Source organism: Rosa rugosa, chromosome 3 (assembly GCF_958449725.1).
Source record: "Rosa rugosa chromosome 3, drRosRugo1.1, whole genome shotgun sequence".
Taxonomy (NCBI): Eukaryota; Viridiplantae; Streptophyta; class Magnoliopsida; order Rosales; family Rosaceae; genus Rosa; species Rosa rugosa.
Window position 1 is genome coordinate 6,718,431 of NC_084822.1, and position 20,557 is coordinate 6,738,987.

The window sequence follows — 20,557 nt, forward strand, 5'->3', positions numbered from 1 at the left end:
TTGAACAATTCAAGATCCAAGCGGGTTCAGACAACACCAGACATAACAAACGACGTCCCCGCCGCCTCCTTGCTCTTCACGACGTCGTTTAGGACGGGTGTGGAGAAACTCAACTAGATGACCAGAGTGGGAGGCCTATTGGGCGGATGCGATGTTAAGGTCGAGGGAGAGATATCCTCTGGTCAACGGTGTCAGGAAGTTGGTCTTGCCCTTGTTGCTGCGGAGAGACCTGGCGGCGCCGTCATAGGTGAGAGCTGCTTCCTCCGGCATGTCGAATGTGCCACACCTTCGTCTTCTTCCACGGTCCAGCCCATAGATTTGTTTTTTTTTTCTTTGAATTGTACTAATTGAATTGAGATGATGAATTGACTACCCAAAATATGAATTAGGGGTTTTGTTTTTAGAGAGAGAGAGAGAGAGAGAAGCAGGAAAAATTGAAATAAAAAAAGAGAGAAAAATAAAAAAATATAAAAAAAGGAAGTGAGGGGTATAATGGTCACTCTGGGACCTGTTGTGTGAGAATTAGAGAGAATAAGGACTAAATTGTTTAATTTAAAAGGTGAGGGATTGAACTGTTTTTCGGAGCAAAGTATAGGGAGTAACAAGTATTTAATCCATGTAAAATTAAAAATAAAAAAAACTTGGCGGAGGCCCGTCAGAGAGTGGTGGCCTGAGGCGGCTGCCTGACCCGCCTCAGGCAGCAGCCCTCAGGGCCGGCCCTGTCAGAACGCTTCCTCCCCCTTTGTCACCGAGAATAGATTGAGATTTAACTTCGATCAGAGTTGTAAAGTTATAAAGGTATAAATTTAAATTCTTCAAAGTCGAAATCTTCGTAATTTGACTTTATCATATTTCAGCTGTATTCTAAAAGCTTCTAGACTTTACAAGCAATATTATGATCTTAACTCTTAAGGACATGACATAATGTTTGTCGACTATTATTTATCGATATTTCAATACATAACTAAATTTTCAGTAAATCTTACCTAAATTTCCACCGAAGTAGAAGTTCAAACCCTTTCATACATGAGCTAAACTTTTGAGTGTATACGTCATAATGTAACTTTTCAAAAGCCAAGTTTTGGTTATTGTTATGATAACACGATCAATAAGGATGCATGATCTTTTCGGTGAGTGACGTCGATGCCTGAAATTGGATTTTCTTGATATTATGCTTTCCTGATTTTATAGTTTTCATTATGTTCTTTCTGAAATTAGTTTTGTCACTTTTGTGGCTGTGAGGTCTCTTATCAATGACTTATTGGTCTATCAGCTTTGAAATGTTGCAGCTGTGCCTCATATGTAATCAGAAGGAACGGATTCAGCTTTCTAGACTTGACAAATAGAAGACACATTCGACCAAAGAAAAAACGACAAGGCAAAAGGCACCTCTCAGTACATGAATACAAATAAGCATTTGCCGAAGATCAGAGATGAATCAAGGTGGTATTACATATTCAAACATTGCTATGATAGTGACCAAAAGAAAAAGAAAAAACATGTTATGGACATGTAGTGTTACTGAGATGGAGCAAATTAAGAAAGCAACATTCTTATTTGTTTCTTGTAAATTACCATTGCCATCGAGTAGATGAAGAGCCATTCAGCCATATGACTTCCAACTTTCCCTTTCATCCGGACATGTTCTCTCGAAGGGGGACCTATAAAAACCAGATCTTCTATAACTGCTGGGTCTGCTTGGACACTCATTAAAGTATGAATGTTTTCTACAACTGCTGGTTTGATTAGGACTCTGGAAATCTGAAGGTTTTCTTTGACTGCTTTTTTCCTTTCTTTCATTTGCTGCTTTTCTCATATACTCCTCGAGATCATATTTTGAGCGCTTGCTTGGGTCTGATAGTACTTCATATGCCTCTCCAATCATTTTAAACATCCTGTCAGCATCTTTCTGAACCTCGACAGAGATTTCCTTCCACAGTCGCCCTTCATCTTGACTCCCATTTCTTCCCAAGAACTGGCCAGCCTTGTCAGGATGATGTTTGAGAGCTGCCATGCGGTATGCCTTCTTGATAGGAGAACTTGTGTCAGATGGTTTAATCCCCAAAATGAGGTTTAAATCCATGGGGATTCCTTTCTTAGCTTTTTCTTTCATTGATGGCAAACGTCGACGAGCCTGCTGTAATTTTTTTGCACAGGCATTGGAAGAGCCTTCTGAGGTAGACTCTTTGGCCTTTTCATCAGCTTGCTTTTCCAGTATAGATATAAGTCTTTGGATATCACTAGCTGCCTGTACATAGTCCCGTATCATCTCATGTAAGGTGGCTCTTCTTGTCACGCCCCGGATTTTGAATAACAAATCCAAATCCGAAACATGAATTAATACAACTCACATAAATACAACCTGAATTTTTTTTCTCAAAACAACCACACCTCACATCGCTCGATATTACATAAACCAAATCTCAAATTTGTTTATTACAGCACACTCTCACCAAATTATATTGTAAGGCTCAAATGAGCATAACTCACCTCACAATTACAATTGCTGTAAAACTAAAACAAATTCTCTAACCCGCACGATCACCGTCCTGATTCTCCTGACCTGTAGGATTACCCGCTACACCGTTTGAATAGTGTACCGGGATTGCAACAATACAAACCCGGTAAGCTTTTTGCAAAGCTCGTATGAGTAAATGAAAGGATTGCACGATTTAAAGTAACACAATCAACTCAAGCACATTTTAATTTTGTTTTGCATAAGAATTGAAGTGTACAACATCACTTCAAGCATCAATCAACTCACATCTCATCATGACTACTCAATAATAAACAACTTCTTACTCAATATATACTCACAGGCTTATGATTTATTTATATAAATCATCCCATGCAGTATATTATACTTACAGGCTTATGATTAATTATATTAATCACCCCATTCAGTATATCATACTTACAGGCTTATGATTAATTATATTAATCACCCCATTCAGTATGTCATGTCATACCCAAGGGCATATGATAACTCGTTTATCCCCCAAGCAGTATGACGGCAGACAGACTAGAGCTCTAACTGTATCGTAAAGTGTCACCTGGGCCAAGGTTCACCTTACGAATGACTGCTTTCCTCAATTCACTCGACTCCTCATTTAATTCATCTCAACGACTCAACTATCGCACTTTACTCAATTACCCATTATCATAGACAACACAACATCTAAGATAAATCACATATTCCAAAGGGTAATGCTCAAAATATAACTCAGTAAATCACACCATCCAATATATATTCCACGTAAATATATATATATGTAGTCACCCACACAAGAGTGACCACTAATACCAACTATAGTTCACATGCAATAAAATCTAGAAATTCATTTTTTTATAGTTTAAATACATTTTACTTACCTATGGACCGTAGTCGATCAAGTCCATATAATTTAAAACAAATATTTATTTTCATAAAACAATTTCCACAATTTCTCAATTAAATAAAATCACCGAATTTCGGTTCGTGAATGAACCATGTGCGATTTACTCACCTCGATATTCCCGCTGCGTCTTCAATTTAACACAATACACACCGAAATCATTCACCCAAGGGAGACCGTCAATCACCTAATCACACATGACCTTATTTTAGCCAATAACTCAAAAACATACTTAAACGACAATCCAACGGTCGGATCGAAATTAAATGATGATCCAACGGTCGGATCCTCACGGATCGCCTTTAGGATCACCCTCCAAAAATCATCACGAAGATCCAACGGTCGGATCTTCCTGAATCGTCCTTACTAACATCTTCACAAATTTATACAAAAATCCGACGGACGGATTCTCACGAATCGCCTCCCTAATCACTGTTTCTCAATTATACGAAGATCCAACGGTCGGATCTTCGCCCGTGACCACACAAAGTCATCGGGACAGTCATACGATCAACATGTTATAATTTGAAGTAAAACCGATGGTCAGATCTTCGCAGATCGTAAACCAAAGATAAACCGTAAAAACGTTAAATAGTAACGTCAAAACGTAAATCCATTATTTATCCACATTTTCTAAAATAACCTTGTAATATATCAAAACGCTCGTATGGATGCGTAGATCATCGTCCAGATAATATAAACTCAAAATAAGGTCCGACCCGCCGCCACAAGCGGAGGTCAGACGGTGGTCAACGCGGCGGTCAACGAAGGTCAACCACCTCTGATGCAAAAGTCGTCAACTACAAACTTCTTCAAAATGAAAGGGTGATCAACTTTCATACCTGGAGCTAAGCCTGGTTCGGCCTAGATCGTCCTAGATCAAGCGTTGAAGTTGGATTAATCTCGGCCGCACGATCGGATCCTAGATTGAATCAGAGGCGTTCAAAAAGTCAAACCTTGATCTAGCGGTCTACACTCAAAATCGTGATGAAAGACTTACATGGGGATGATCAGGGGGAAGAGGAGATCACGAAAATGGGAAGGATCGGCCCGTGCAACGCCAGCGTCGACGTTTTCCGGCCGGGTCGGTTTCGCTCGTCTGGGTGTCTTCGATCCAGCTTTCGGGGCAGCGGCGGGCCAAGACCACACCGGAGGGCGTCTGGGCGTGGAGCGGCGATCACGGTGGTGTCCGGGTCCGGGGCTGGAGGACGCCGGAGGAGGGCCGTTCGGCCGGGTCGGGTCGAGCGGTTCGGCCGCGTGGGAGAGGAGAGAGAACGGAGGGTTTCGGGGACTGTTTAGCAAAAATTAGATTTTTTCGTCCTTAATGAAAAAATCAGAAATTTTTCCTATTTATAGAAAATTCCCAAATTTCAAATATTCATAACTTATTCATACGAACTCCGAATATTGTGTTCCACATATGCACGAGATCGTATCGACGAGCCCTACAACTTTCATGCAGGAAGTTTTCCCAAATTCCGTATGTATAAAAAGTCAATTTCCACGAGCCCCTAAATAACGTTCGATTTCGAAAATTAATCGTTCAAACTAATTCCACAACTTCTCCGAGACTCGTACTCGCTCCCACTATCGTGAAATCATTTCTAAAAAATCCACGGAATTTAATTTGGATTTTTCGGGGTATTACACTTCTCAAAATTGCCTTAACATAATTTTCATCAAGAGCTATTGCAAGACTGCAATCTGCAATGGCATCCATAATTTGACTCAAAGCTTGGAGTACTGCTGCAGCACGGTTGCACAAACAAATTGCAGCAAATGGGCGAGATCCAATATTGTTTGATAAAGCGCTAGTATAATGTTCCGCTGCTTCTGTATATCTTCCTGCTTTAAATGCTTCATTACCTGTGGTCTTCTGGCTTAACAGTTCACGTATGGTGACAGCTGCTGAAATTGATGATTCCATATTCTTACTTGCATACTTGTCTTGTGTAGATCTCACTTGCTCCACGAAACTAAGAGCTGCCCCAAACCTTCCCAGCTGAAAGTAAGATTTGGAAATGAAAACCCACCTCCATAATCTAGCAAATGGGTAATTTTCACATCCAGAACCGTCCATACTTTGTACTTGAAATGAATTAATTTCCGCGGAATGGAAACTTTGTTCACACACTTGAATTGCCTCTTCATACCTCCTTAACAAATACAGTGTATCTGCTTTCATTTCAAGTAACTTTTCCGAGTATATACTAACCGACAAAGCCTCAGAAATTATTCCCAAGGCACTAAGAGCAGCATCGGTAGTTCTCCGTTCCAGAAGCGTGGCAGAATGATTTGTACACCCAGCCACTTTCTGAGCCTTTTTTATGCCATCAACACAATCTATTACAACTCTCCGGTCCAAACACACATCATTTTTTGATTCCAAGCACTCATTGAAGTACTTCAGTGCATGTTCAACTTCCCCGAGAAGAAGATGGCAATTTGCAGCCCTAACTTGATCTTCAGGAAACCTAGGGTACAGTTGAATAGCCATCAAAGTGTCCGCTAAAGCTTCCCTTATCCTTCCCAGAGACACCCTTGCTGCTGCACGATCCCTATAGCATAGCGAAAGATGCTTATGGCAGCATTCTGATCTTTCACTTGCACGTATAGATACTATTCCCAGTGTGTAATACTCTTGTACTTTTAAAAAATCATTATTGCAATGAGCTTCGTTTCCCTTGATTCGAAACTCTGCACAGGCTTCACAGGTTTCATGACTAGCATAAGTAGAAGGGACATCCACTTCCTTAACTGACGGAGTAGAGCACCTCGGAGTTATAACAAATACATCATGACCAACTTTCATCCTATTTTTCGTTCTACTTTTCTCTCTACGTTGTCGTTGAGGCTTTGCCCTTACTGAACTACCTTCCACAGAAAATCGAAAAGTTTTCCCCTTCATATCTTCAAAACCTGATGTACACAAGTTTTTACTCTCGCTTCCAAAAACAAAAGGTTCACTACTTTCACAATTATCTCCACAAGGTCTCTCAGTTGCAATTCTATTACTACTAAAAACAGAGCTTACATTTTCACCCTGACTCTTTGAATTAGATACGTTGCAAGCATTGGTTTCCACATGCTCAGATTCCGTTTCGCTCTCTACTTTCATCTTCATGCAAACTTCAGAAACCACTTTGGCTTTGTCCATATTTCCACTTAAGTAATTACGCCCTCCTGAATTGAAATTTGAATTGGAATTAAAACGACTAGAACCAAACACAAAGCACATATCATTATCAATTTTCATGTTGCTAATACCATCACTTACCGAGCAAAACGGCTTGGCCTCTGTCGAACTCGCGTTCTGCTTACTCCGTGATCGTGAGGGATTGTTTGCGCCGGCCCCAACCTTAAAACTGAAGGCGGAAGGGGAAGACATCTCCGGCCAAGGGTTAGGGTTTTGAGGTGTGGCGTAGGGAGTTTTGGAATTGCTAGGGTTTTAATTTGGTTCTCTTTAGAATTTCGCTTGGGGTATCGTGGAGATATTTATACAATGAAGAAGCACTAAACCAACTAGGAAAAGGAAAATAAGAAAAATTCTTCCATTATCTGAATGCTCTTTAATCTCAATGCGATTGTACGATTACAATCCATTAATAAAAATAAAAGAAAAAAACTAGAAGAAAATAGAAATAGAGCATACAACTAAAAAAGTACAAAATCGAGACAAAAATAGGGGTTGGGAAAAACCGAACCCACTGGAAAAAAAAAAAAAAAACCAAACCAAACTATCGCAAAATCCTAAAAGTCGACAAAATTTGATCCATTTAGATGTTAAAAACCAAAAGCTAACAAAGGGTTAATTGGCAGAGATGGCACCGGACAGAATCCGGGCTATATAAAACGGTACCAATAGTATGGCCAACCATACTTCCACGCAAAAATATATGTCTAATAGAGGGTAACTTTCTATCAAGGTAACCGGCGGTAGTGTGACTGACCTTGCCTACTCCACACAAAATAATGCGCTGAATAGAGAGCAATCTTCTACCTAAGTAACCAAAGAAGCAATTCCAACATGTAGATAAATTTAGGGCCTTTAAAAAGTCTCCTGGGTCCCAAATGCGAACCCTAACAGCATTGGGCTCATTCACCAGTTGCAAAGCCCCAAGAAAGAAGGCCCAGCCCAAAGCCCTACTTGAGCAATCCAATAGAGCAGAGGCCCAGGCCCACAAGGTTCTACTTTGGGCACCCAAAGCCACACTGGGCACCAGCCTTGACCTCAGCCCCGATAGCTGCTCCACTGCCAGTCGTCGGAAAAGGCACAACCCAGCTCCACCAACGCGACTCCACCCGCCTCTACCAATGCCACTAGATGTAGCGCAGATCCCGCCTAGTGCCCAGGTGTTGCTCCGGAAAACTTGCCCTTCACGAGCCCCTCACTCGCCACCAGTCCAAGGCCGTACACCTTCGATTTGAGCCGTGCCCGAGATGGCCGAAGAGGCGAAGACGCCCCACTCTCGGAGCAGTCCAGATCTGGAAAACCAACGCAGCCATCGCTTCTCTCCATTGAACAAAGCCACGATCAGAGTGGGTCTGAAAGGAAGAGATTGCCACAGGCCAAGAAGAGAGCCATGACCTGATACATGGCACGATAGATGCCGTGCGCGAGAGAGCCGACTGTTCCAATCGATGATGGAGGAAGGTACAGAGAGGCCGAAGGCGGCACTCTCCCAACCCTAGCAGAGTGAGCCCGCTAGGTCTTTTCAGTCTAACATTGTTGAATACTTTAAAATCAGCTTCTTGTGAGTATGGGTCATCACGAGGCCCGACTGCCAGATACTTGCAGGCTTTCAAGGTGGAAAATCTTGGGCCTGCGGAGTCTAATTGCTCTCACGTGATAGTTGGTGCTGGACCCAGATGTTATTTGGGTTCTTGCGGGCCGTAGTTTATAATGTTCTTGGACTGGTGGGCTGCCTCCCCGTGGCAGATACCCATTTTGCAAAAAAAAAAAAAATGTTAAAAATCGAAAAGAACATAGAGAACTTATATTTAGCAGAAAGCTGAATCGCAATTGATTCTTATTCCACCAAACTTAAGACATTGGGAAGACAGTAGCCTCCACCCATAAAAAACTAGAATACCACCCACGCTAGCTACATGCTGTAAGAGTACTCTCTATGACCGCAAACATGGACAGACGAGCTTGTCATTACTGTACCCAAACCCTAATCTAAGATAATGAGACCAAAAGTTAGATCCGAGATCATCGCACACTGCTATAGGACCTTTGCCCTAGTACCGTGGTTAGCAAACCATCGCCCATGAAAGCCGTTGCCTTAAAACCTTCGCTAGGAAGAACCTTGTACACCAAGTGGAAATTATCTGGGGCATTCAAATCAAACTCGAATAGAACTGTGGATCTTGAAGCGTGGTATCAGGCCTATAGGCCTCGTTTTAATCATGAGTATACGATTGCTTTACGAGATCCTATTGCAAGTGTTATGGAGGTTTTTGAGGCCAATTCTCACAAATGGCGCATGGAATCATTTAGACAACGAATAGATCGACCAAACCCTCGTGCTGAGCTAGGCTTGTATGCATGTAACAATGCACATACAATAACCTTTCCTTTGTTCTGGTGGTGGACATATTAAAAAAATTATCATGTTTGTATGCCCTTTATAAGTTCATATATTATTATCTTCATATGGTGGTTTGCTTGCTGGCCCGAAAGGCCTTGTGAATGCCTGTTGTCTTACAGGTTGGTCAGCTAGGTTGGTGGTTTGAGGAGGACCACCCTGAGCTTGAACCTATTGAGAAGGAAATTAATGGAGGCATTATGTCCGCAGCCTAGATGAGCCTGATCCCAAGAGTTTTAGCCTTAACCTATTAGCTAGGGCAATGATCTATCAATCCTACAAGTAAGTATTCTTCCTTTCTTGTGTTAAAGTTTTGTACACGAGGCCAAGTTTTGCAATGCTTCTTGTTGGTTTGATTGTCATATACCAGTACTAAGTACATTATCAATTTATCAGGCTTGGATTGTCAAGAATGTGCAAAGTTCCCTAGGCATTGTGACTTTTAAGCTACCTGGAATTTTATGAGTGATATATTGAAAAAAAGTAAAAAATGAGACAACAAAAAGTTCGGGGAAGGTCTACTCCTTTTAGGTATTGTTGACAGATAAATACTTGGGAGCGAAACCACATACTTATAATTAGTTATAACACTACGAACCAACTTTGCTGGCTTGCTAAAAGATTGACACAAATTTATTTTGAAAATAGTAAGAAAGTCGCATAGGTAGGAAACCATGCATGCTTTGGTACGCTGGAGAGTGGGGACCCAAACAAGTTTCATAAGATCAAAGTCAAAGTTCTAAATATAAAGATACCACCAAAATTTTGTCAAAATGTGTGCGGTTGGGGTAATTAGGTTCTTGATTTGGAGCTTCATGGGCATATTGTGCACAATTTACAATTGCAATTTATAAATACTAATAATCTTTCAAAACATGAAATTACTGAATAAAGTTCAATTGAAAGTACCGGTTCAATGGGGGCTAGGTGACAATCTCAATTTGTGCATGTCTGAAACATTAGAATGCCTTTCAATGCCATCATTTGAGCATCAAACCACCTCCACTTGACTGAATTGTTGCCTAGAAGTTAGAAACCTTACCACAAGTCCCAAACCATCAAAGTGAAAAGACGTCGCCAAAGTATTGCCGATAACAGCCCTCACTGTTGGGGCTGAGCAAAGTGGCTTCAGGCCAGGACTAGAGCTCTGAGCATTTGCAAACCATAAGTTTTTCCCACACAAAATGACTACTTCAACACTGCTATTGAGATGCGAATCCTAGAAAACCTATAGTCAACTCAAGTAAGAAATTCTTTTCCTAGTGCTGTTCAATTGTTTTCTAATTTAATTTGTTAATTTGATCCTTATTCAACTGTATCTGCAATTCAAGGGGTTATCTCGAAATACTATCTTACTCGATCATCATTACATAGGAATTAGAAGAAGATGAACACAAAGGGTGCAAATGGGACTTGGTGCGCAGCTGGAATATGTGCTGTTTGTGGATGCTTCCCATCACACACCCAAAGAAAATGAAAAGATTGATTCTAGTACGTACTGCCGACAACCTTGGAGGGTATTTGCTGTGTAGGTATAAGTATCCTGTTTGATACTAAAGTTTGAGAGAACACAATGGAAGGAATAAAAACTTGGCATGCACCTACAACTGCAGCATATACGTACACATGTTTGAGAAGAATTGAAATCTGATATCTTATTCTGTGCCATATACGATACTAACTTCCCAAGTTTTTTGCTAATAGAATTTGAAGCTGACTATGATGTTTTTCAACTCTTTTTTTAATTTTTAATTTTTTTTATATGCTAATTTTAATAGGCATGCTATATTATTGAACTAGTTGACTTCATTGCTGCTCATTTTAGTTTTGTTTCAAACAATTTTTCTATTGTATTTTTGGTCTAATGCTATTAAATTAGCTGACTTATGATCTTAACTTTGATTTTTCCAATGATTGAAATTAAAAATTGTTGACTTCCATTTCTTTTTAGGCAGAACAGTCGACATCCATTGTTCTTCACATTTTAAATAGATAGGTGTTGACTTTATAGAATTCTTCAATACTTATTTTATTTCTTTTCTTAGAGCAAATCCAAACAACCCGGCATCTCCCATATCGCATAAACATGTCATGCCACAGTGGAAAAATAGGAGAAGCTATTTCGTATGGCCGCGATGCTACATCATTCGTCCAACCATCTAATCATTTCTAATCACATGTCCAAATTTATAAAGTAAGCTTATTGTAATAGACCCCATCAGTTCATTTGTCATGCCACATTGTTTAGATATAGAACTTTTAACTACAAATTGTGATTAGTGAAGCGTAAATGTCATGTGATAAGGCTGCCGCACTTAAGAATTTCTTGAGATCAAATAGATATAAATTGTCTATCTTTTACCCTAGAACATGAGCTTATTTGTTGGATCATTGATTCATAAGGTGTAGTTACAGATCAGACCAAAAAAAAATTGTAGTTACGGTTAGTGTTTTTTTTTCTTTTTCTTTTTTTGATAAGGATGGATGGTGTTCTTTTAATGATCAAGGAATTCAGGGTCACTAGCTTATTCGCGTTTGAGCATTATTGGAAATGTTCTCAGTTTTCATGTATAACTAATGTCAACGTGATTACCGAATTACCCAATACCCTGCAGAAAATCAGAGCTGCCTAAATGCCTTGATTAGCTGAACGGTACTATTTTAATCCAAAATTGTCAATGAACTTAGCTGTACTAGACCCCATCAAGGTCTCTGCAGATTGTTTAAAGATTTGTGACCATTTCATGCATATGGAGTACTGGTATTGTTTAGTACTTCAGAATGATTGAGATCATAAGAAAAACATTCCATATAGTATATCCCTGCTGGCTATAAATATGTCCTAGCTAACCTCCTTTGCTCCATAGCATCAAGCAAATCTTAGCCTTTCAGCTCCAAAGTAGAAGATTTGATCATATATGGAAGCTCTAGCATTTATTCCAGATTTCGAGGGCGAAGATTTGATCATGTCCCAGTTGCTTGCTAATTACTGTTCTGTCACAAATGACCTGAATCATCAGGCTTCAATCTCTCAAATCCCATTTGCAAATTGTCCTAGCAGCCATGAATATTCAGCAGCGAAGAACATGGAAGGCATTGCTAATCTTTATTCTCGCAGAATTATGGCAACAAATTACCATAACCCTGAACCTTTTCATCCCTGGGATGCCAGCAGTACCACCAACTTTTTTTTCAGTCAAATTGAAGAAAATGTAGGCATGGACCGAGTAATGAGAAATTGCAACGTGGAAGATCATGAATTCGTGTCTGAGAATTCTAAGAAAAGGTCTTGCAGTACTTCTGTAGATCATGTAAGTACAGAATAATAAGCAAGCATATGTTGAATATAATGGTGATGCCTTTTGTTTTTAAGTAATCGAGCATTTCTAATTACCTCACTTAATGTTGTATAGGTCCAGAAGAACAAGAGGAATGTGAAGTCAAAGAAGACTGATCAAAAGCCAGTCTTAACTAGAAACATTGCAGATAGTTGCAGCTCAGGGGATGATGAACCCATGAATGCTAATTCTAACCAGGATTTGAGTCCAAAAGCAAGAATCAGTAGGGGATTAGCAACTGATGCACAAAGCACATATGCAAAGGTAAGTCCATAAAAGTGCTGGTACATATATTTTACCAATTCTTTCGTATTTCAGAACTATATGCTTTCCATCAATACAAAACTGATCTAAGTTACGATATGAATCTTACAGAAAAGAAGAGATAAAATAAACGCAAGGCTGAGAATTCTGCAGAATCTTGTACCTAATGGAACAAAGGTAAATTGCAGAGGATATAGGATGAGGTAACTTTTAATTCGAAGGGCTGATGCCAAGTTCTCATACTAATTGGTATTTTGGATACTGCAGGTCGATATCAGCACAATGCTTGAGGATGCTGTTGAGTATGTGAAGTTCTTAGAGCTTCAGATCAAGGTAATAACAGAAAAAAGAGAGGAAAAAATTGTCTGACATTTCATAGTCAGCATAACACTACTACTAGCTTAATGTTAAAATCTAATGATAATATTTGGTTTTGGATTGATCTACAGCTTTTAAGCTCTGATGAGCTGTGGATGTACGCTCCTGTCGTTAACAATGGAATAGGCACTGGAATTCATGACTTGCTCAACTCTTGACGCTAATCGTTCTGGAGGAGACATTAGAGTGTACTTGGAGTTAAGCTGCTAGCTAGCACCTATAAGACTATTAGAGAATTAGTGAATATTAAAATTGCAGATAACAGAGGCCTGTTGTTGGAAATAAAGACCAAGGAAAATGTTGATAAGTATTAGCAACTAAGGAAAGAAGCATATACCTAAACTTTGGAGAATGCATCCAGAGTCCATTTAGGCCAAGGACCAAGATTCAATTTCCTATATTTTGTAAATTTCTTTTTTTTTAAGATACTTGGTACAAGGTGAAATCAAATATTATGTACTCTGTCCTATATTAAGCTCAACATTCACAATTGATTTGGCTAATATGCTTGTTTTCTGAGTTATACAGCTATCTTTAAAAAGGCTATTTGTATAAGCCCAGTGGCAAAAGGCAACGGGCGAGTTTGGCCCCGAGGTGATTAATTTAAAATCGGCTTTAGCTGTGCTGTGAGAATAATCAGCTGTGAAATTAAGTAGCGGGGTGTTTGGTAAACTGTGCTTTTAAAAGTGCTGTGAGTACAAAAACAGTGTTTAAGTGTTTGGTAAACTTTAGTATAAAAGTGGTGTGAGTTTAGAAAATGACCAAAAAGGACATGATGTTAAAATGCATGATATATATTTTTAGAAATAATAACATTTATTATCTTTATAAGTTATACTCTACTCATTCATTTATTGTGACTTTCTGAAGTTCTGGGAAATTTTCGGAGAATTTTTCGGATATCCGGACCATTTATCGTGACTTTCCGAAGTTCTGGGGTTTTGAAAATTTATTTAAGCAAATAGAAATCAAGTGGCGCGATCTGAGCCGTCAATTTCCTCCACCATCCAATCTGGTCGGTTGATTTGGCTTTAAAAGGAAAGGAAACAGACCAGATTGGCCTAGAAGCTCGAGAGAAGCTTGGAGTCAGAAGGCCACCGACTCGGAAGAGAAGCCTGACCGAAACTTTCACCTCCGGCCACCCCACGACGGCGCACGGGCACCATCCTCTTCGTCTCCTCGTACCCGTCACGCCTGTGGCCTTTGATCGTCCATGCACCGGACGACGAAGAAGAATCGACGGTGAGAAGGTCCAACTGCTCCAGCGAGTTTCAGCGAATTCCGGCGACTCCGGCCACCGATTGGCTTGCATGTGGTATGAAACCTCATCTTCTCGTCATGGTCTACATGCCTGTGTGATTAGTTTCTGAATTCGATTAGGTTCTGATGATTTTCGTTTTTGGGAATTCTCGGCTCCGTCGCGGTTCCTCGACGCCGGCGACTTTTCTGGCTCTTCTCGGCTTAGTCCTGGCTTCGTTGCATCTATAGAAGAAAGCTGACCACGATTGGAGTTGGAAGTCAGGAACTTGTTGGGTTGTAGGCATCGAATCCTCAGTCCATCTTCAAACCAGTTTCGGCAGTGTTGGGAAACTGAGTTCGGAGCTGGAATATAGATGAGGGCAATATAGGTAAATGATCTCAACTTCTGAAATCTGTTAATCAGAAGCATCACTTTTGCAACTTGTGAATTATAACATTGGGAAGTGGGAGATTGAATTATAATCCATAATCCAGCTTAAATTATTGAATAAGCAGCTTAAGTAGCTTAGACCTCGGGGCCAAACTGGGCCTATGTATGTCAACAAATTACCAACACTGCCAACAAGAACAAAAAGACTTTGTACTTCTTTCTATCTTTTAAGACAGAAGGTTACGGATCAATGAATCTAAATTATACTCTAAATTTAGCCCATTAAATTATATAACTATTAATAGTGGAGATTAAACATAATTTTTTGTTTGATATTGAAACCTTGGTCAATACAACCGTAGGGGTTAAGGCCTCTGTAAAAATCTTAATCAAAGTAAGTAAAAAAGAGTATCAGCCACCCCTTACATCACGCAATACAATCAGCTAACAAGTTCTCTTTGAGCCAAGGTAGATCTGTCTCCTTCCAAAACTTGGACTCTGGCAATAAAAGCCTGCCTGAGCTGCAGCATTCATCAAAAACTGCCTCCTTCCACACTTAGATCCAACTCAGTCTTACTCAAAGCCGATATATCGATCATTAGCTAAGTCTTTTCCACTTCCGCAGGCGTGAGTCCTTCGTTGCAGATGAGTCTTAAACCATGAAGAACAGCCAAACGCATCGTTGACTAGGTTTACCTATTCATTCTACTTAATTACAAGTTATACAATATATCTATCTTAGGTATACGTACTCCATTTTGAGTGCAAGGTGAGTTCATTGGGACTTTAACGGTACGATGGAGCTTAAAGCAGAAATATTGTATCTTGGGAGAAGTTTGTTATTCAATCTTATGCAATAGGGGACGAATCTCCTCTTTCGACAATGCATCGACTTGATAAGTTTTTTCTATACAAAAACCTATACATCATATTATTTTTCTTACTGTTCTTTCTTTTCCTATCTCTATTATTACTCTTATTTTCATGTATCATGATATTATTTTGTTTTCTAAGAAATTCTATCACATTTTTTACAACAAAAACAATAGAAAACCGCCCCGGGCACGCCTTCTCGATCTATCCACCACCAGTGGAGCCTCATAGATGCCACTCAGTCCCCATGAAAACGCAAGCCTTGACTAGTTGACGATTGAACGACAAATATGCCTCATCGATATATACCAACCCAGAAATATAATCATCATCAAAACTGATGCCTTGCCTCAGAAAACAAATATTCAACTGGAATCACAAGGCCTTGTTACTACTAACTTACACTACATCCATATTGTGAGTTTTATCCGTAACGCCTCGGTGCAATAAGTTGTCAACCAATTAACCACAACTTAAAAGCTAGGCTGAGAGTCATATCTTCAATTAGATCTGTGAAAGATCCAAAAATGATGCTAAAATCGAAACCCTAACAAAATCGTAGAAAACCTAGGCTTTACATACCATACATATTTTTAATTAAGCTCGATAGAATAATTAGTATTCATCAGTATCCTGAATGCAAGACAATCTTACCATCTATCATGCACTTAAATATGCCCTAGCCTTTCCCTTACGAATGGTCTTAATCAATATTCTGTTTCCAAATAGGGATCTTATATCAGATTATGATCAAGTGGTAGATTTTCCTTTTGAAAAGGAAAATTAAATGAACGCCCTTACGGCCAAGTGCAAGATATGAGGACTAGCTACGCGGAAAAAATGAGCTTAGTTCCTCATTCTTTTAGTTGTCTTTTCGATTATCTTAGAGATCGAGAAGAGACTGGAACAACTGGAAATCCATCCACAGAAGAAATATCACTACAACTTTAGACGAATAACTAGGTGGTGAGCTACTGAGCTTCCTTAATCTAAACATATAATTAGATTGTAGTATGATACTAATTATTCAATAATATTATGAGTTTCAAAAGACGTAAACAAGTGCACAATTGTAGTACTCTTGGCCTCTTCGAAGTGTGAATGGACATGGGCATGCATGCCTGGCTTTACCAAATTTCCAGCTATTTCAGTAAAAGAAAAATGGAGTCTTTTGTGTAGCCGGCCAGAAACCTTCCGGTTGCCCCTCGTTGGCTGGCTCCGCCCCACTTGCAGAGTCTGATGCTAAAAATAAGGGGTTTTCTTCATGCAAAGAAGAAAATCAGATTTCAGAATTAGGGTATCAATAACAATAGAAAGAAGATCTATCAATATCAAGAAGGTTTTAAATATATCGAAGATTTTGTTCCTTAAATTTCAATAGTGTCTGATCGATCAGTGTCAAGCTTAATTAGGTAGCTAGAAAGTCGATCGTGCAATGGGCGGCAGAGCATGCAATAATAAAGCTCACTTTTACGCGTAAAATGAGCTGGGACTTGACGTGGGAGTTGAGAATTGGCTATACTTCATATACATGCATGACTGGTTCTCCATCTTCACTTACTCGTCTATAAGTGTATACAATTATATATATGCTCATGATTTGTGTTTATACATAAAATATATTGTGTTTAGGCCAGATGTTGATCCATTGTACTTAATTTGAGTTCTAGTTAATTAATTTGAACACTCCCCTCTCCGACCCAATATTCCCTTTTCATAGTTTATAGCTAAAATTCTCTGTAGCCTAACCTTGGAACAGTCCTAGAATGATATCATGCATGTGCCATGGGCGCTCCTTGATTATATCATCGACTTTGATCAGTTTGATGCTATTACTTGGGGGGCTCAAGTTGCAGCGATATGTCTCAACTTGAATACATATATATATGAACCGGACCGAACATCACTAATGTGATGCAAGATCAAGACCAAGATCATATCCTTGGAAAAACAACCACTAGCTATAGCTAAAGAAACCATGTTACCATAATTTAATACCACTGATTGTGTTGTCCTTCAACCACAAAAAGGGTCGCAATAGCTACTTGACATAATCAAGTTGATGACCATTCTAGTAATATAAAGAGTCAAAAGTGCACTCTTAGCCAATTATAGTTAGTAGACTGTATATGACAGATTCCACTGGTTTGCCCCAATGAGATCCAACCCCTGAAGGGAATGTAGAAGCAGTCAATTAGTCAAATCAGAATTGAGATCGAACCCCTAAAAGGAATGTAGTCAAATGAGGTTCTACAATTGTGAACCAATTGGTGGTTTACTTTGTTTCTCAACTACTCCATTGGACTTTTGTATTCTTCGTTCAAAGAGATAGATCGTATGGAATGTCTCTAACATTATGTGGATCATTGTAATTGGATAATAAGATCATGTTGAGAGAGGGGACAGTAATCCTATCTGCAGATAACACTGTCTGGTTCCACGAATATTCTCATTTTCCATTTAGATCGAGGATCTCGCAGCCTATTTCTTCATCGATCTGTTTAAATTATGTATGCTCATAGTTTCACACCCCCACGTTGTCTTGGTTGCCAGATGTGATTTTTTTTTTGATGCGGTTGCCAGATGTGATTCCCCTCCAACTTCTCAAGCATCTTTCTTTGACCTTGTTTTGGTACAAATGATTAATCATCTAGTACTAGTACTCCTTCACTCCTGAACTTTTTATTTTATTTTCTGGATTATAGGGTTGTGCTACTTTAGTCCATAATTGCTTAAACTTGGTCCAATCTGAGCTGTCCGTGATATCAGCAAGGGTACTCCTGCAGTTTGGTTACAGAGAACTGAGAGACTTGTTAGGATTTACGATGCAACTGGTATTTAGATATGATTAGCTAGAAATATCTTATTAAAAAAATGTTAAGTTTCTGGTGACATTCTTCATATATACTTAGGGTATAAATATGTCACTTCATTTCATACCCCTCCATGCATCGAGCATTGATCTATTAATTGATTAGTTTCAAAGAAAATAAACCCTTTTGTCGATCCATCCATAGGATAAAAAGAATCAATATGGAGTATGTTGGAGCTGTTTCGGAAGGAGAATGGAGCTCATTGAGTGGGATGTACACTGCTGAGGAAGCGGATTTCATGGCCCAGTTGCTTGAAAACTGTCCACTTTCAAGCATGCCAGGCATGGAAGTCCCAGATGCTTTCTGGCAAGGCAATGAAGAATCAACATTGCACATGTCAGGCTACTATGAAGGTTCACATTGTTCTCTAGAAACTACTAATTCTAATTTCATTGCTTCAAGCAACGAAAGCTACTACTTGAGTGATTCTCACCAAATGTTGGCAATAAACAACAATAGCAATAGCTCTGTGTCGATTGATTTTGGTATCGGGGATGTGAAAACCATCAATACCTATCTCATTGAAGGAGATGAACGTGATAAATGCTCAAACCGAGAAACAAGTAAAGGCAACATCGAAGAGTCTGGTGGGATGAGCAGGCCTGAAGCTGTAAATCTTGAGAAGAGGAGATCTCAAAGTAGCCTCTCCAAGATTAACTCCATGAAAAGATCTCAAAGTTCAGACAATGTGAGTACATAAAAATAAATAAATATAAGCATAGTTGTCTTTCCATCAGATCAAGTTATTTTACTTGGTAGTGTGAGCACTCTCTTATCATGAATTCAATGCTGCAGGTTCAAATGAATAAGAGGAGCATGAAGGCAAAGAAGAGCCTGCGGATTACAACTAGCAACAATGAAGATGGTAATGCAGGCCCCAATAGACAGAGTTCGAGTAGTTGCTGCTCAGAAGATGACTCCATTGTTTGTGAGGTGAGTGGAGGGTTTAGTCCAACTTCAAGCTTGAGTCCAAAGGATGCTGCAGTTCCTGACTTGAATGGAAAATCGAGAGCACGAAGGGGGTCAGCCAGTGATCCGCAAAGCCTCTATGCAAGGGTATAAGCTTATATCTGATCTCAAGAAAAATTTGTTGCCTGTGTTATCAACTAAAGTTTGTGTCCTTTTTTTTTTTTTTTTTTAAATAAAGAAAGTTTGCGTCCTTTGTATCTTGCAGAAAAGAAGAGAGAAAATAAATGAGAGGCTGAGAGTTCTGCAGAACCTTGTCCCCAATGGAACAAAGGTAGGCAATAATCCGCAATATGCTCTTGAGATGGCCAATTTTTGTGCAAGTTTTTCATTCAATATTCTCAAACTAAATATCTATCTGTGTGGAATTGCAGGTTGATATTAGCACCATGCTTGAGGAAGCTGTCCATTATGTGAAGTTCTTACAACTCCAAATTAAGGTAATAAATTCTTCCTGCCCGTTGAATCTTTTCAGCTACATTCAGAACTAATTTGTTCCTTAGAATCAATCTTATGCCATGACGTTTGTTAATTGTCCCTCTCTGATAAGCCTATGTGTTTCAGATATACTGACATCTTTGTTTACTTGTTTGTGCTTGTGTAGCTGTTAAGTTCTGATGACATGTGGATGTATGCTCCCATCTGTTACAATGGAATGGACCTCGGACTTGATCGGAAACTCCCTACACCAAGCCAACCTTAGAAAGACAAACCGAGACTCCAATTATTTTTTTCTTATTTTTTCCTTGGCAATAAACATTATTAAGAAACAAGAACCAAATAAAGGCAAACAGATCAGTAGTTTTCTCATCAAGAGGAGGCGAAGCATTATTACAGGGAGGAAGAGGGCAGCTGAATCCAAGTAGCCGGGGACATCCTCCATCTAGCTAGCGAAGCTACTTGCAGCGTGGTGAGCAAGCCTGCTGGTCCAGAACCAGCTATCAAGAGGGCTAAGCGAAGGCGTATATTAGAGGGAAAGATTCTGATTCATAATTATGGGACCAGTAGGAAGAACTTGAACCAGAGAAGTCGCGAAACTTGGAGCTTGAAGAACGTTGTTGAGGAGCAAGAAATCGAACCAGAGATTAAATCCCCGTCTTTAGAACCGAACTATTTTTTTTTTTTTTTCCCATAGTCTTTTCTCCACTGTGTCTCACATGTGGCATAGAACCATGAGAATGTAAGATCCATACAAGTAACCTGGAGTGAGGTGATTGAAATATAAATGGTTTTTTATATCATCTTCCTT

General features: G+C 39.5%; 3 protein-coding genes and 1 long non-coding RNA gene across 4 annotated transcripts; 2 read left to right on the top strand and 2 right to left on the bottom strand.

The window, feature by feature from the left end:
* Positions 1 to 1,603: 1,603 nt before the first annotated feature.
* Positions 1,604 to 6,783, bottom strand: LOC133737107 (uncharacterized). Its single transcript, XM_062164729.1, has 2 exons — positions 5,052 to 6,783; positions 1,604 to 2,292 (listed from the first exon to the last, which is right to left on the bottom strand). Exons 1-2 carry the CDS (start codon positions 6,781 to 6,783, stop codon positions 1,604 to 1,606), a joined length of 2,421 nt encoding a protein of 806 aa, XP_062020713.1.
* Positions 2,332 to 3,820, bottom strand: LOC133741500 (uncharacterized). The gene is made up of 2 exons (XR_009861961.1): positions 3,507 to 3,820; positions 2,332 to 2,578 (listed from the first exon to the last, which is right to left on the bottom strand). It is a non-coding gene; the product is annotated as an uncharacterized LOC133741500 (long non-coding RNA).
* A 5,027-nt stretch (positions 6,784 to 11,810) lies between the features above and the next one.
* LOC133735518 (transcription factor bHLH139-like) lies at positions 11,811 to 13,313 on the top strand. The gene is made up of 5 exons (XM_062162922.1): positions 11,811 to 12,297; positions 12,400 to 12,588; positions 12,700 to 12,765; positions 12,856 to 12,921; positions 13,038 to 13,313. Exons 1-5 carry the CDS (start codon positions 11,905 to 11,907, stop codon positions 13,122 to 13,124), a joined length of 801 nt encoding a protein of 266 aa, XP_062018906.1. The 5' UTR covers positions 11,811 to 11,904; the 3' UTR covers positions 13,125 to 13,313.
* Positions 13,314 to 18,502: 5,189 nt separating this feature from the next.
* LOC133735603 (transcription factor bHLH139-like) lies at positions 18,503 to 20,101 on the top strand. Its single transcript, XM_062163007.1, has 5 exons — positions 18,503 to 19,030; positions 19,138 to 19,398; positions 19,517 to 19,582; positions 19,683 to 19,748; positions 19,913 to 20,101. The coding sequence occupies exons 1-5, from the start codon at positions 18,503 to 18,505 to the stop codon at positions 20,009 to 20,011; spliced, it is 1,020 nt and encodes a 339-aa protein (XP_062018991.1). The 3' UTR covers positions 20,012 to 20,101.
* Positions 20,102 to 20,557: the final 456 nt, after the last annotated feature.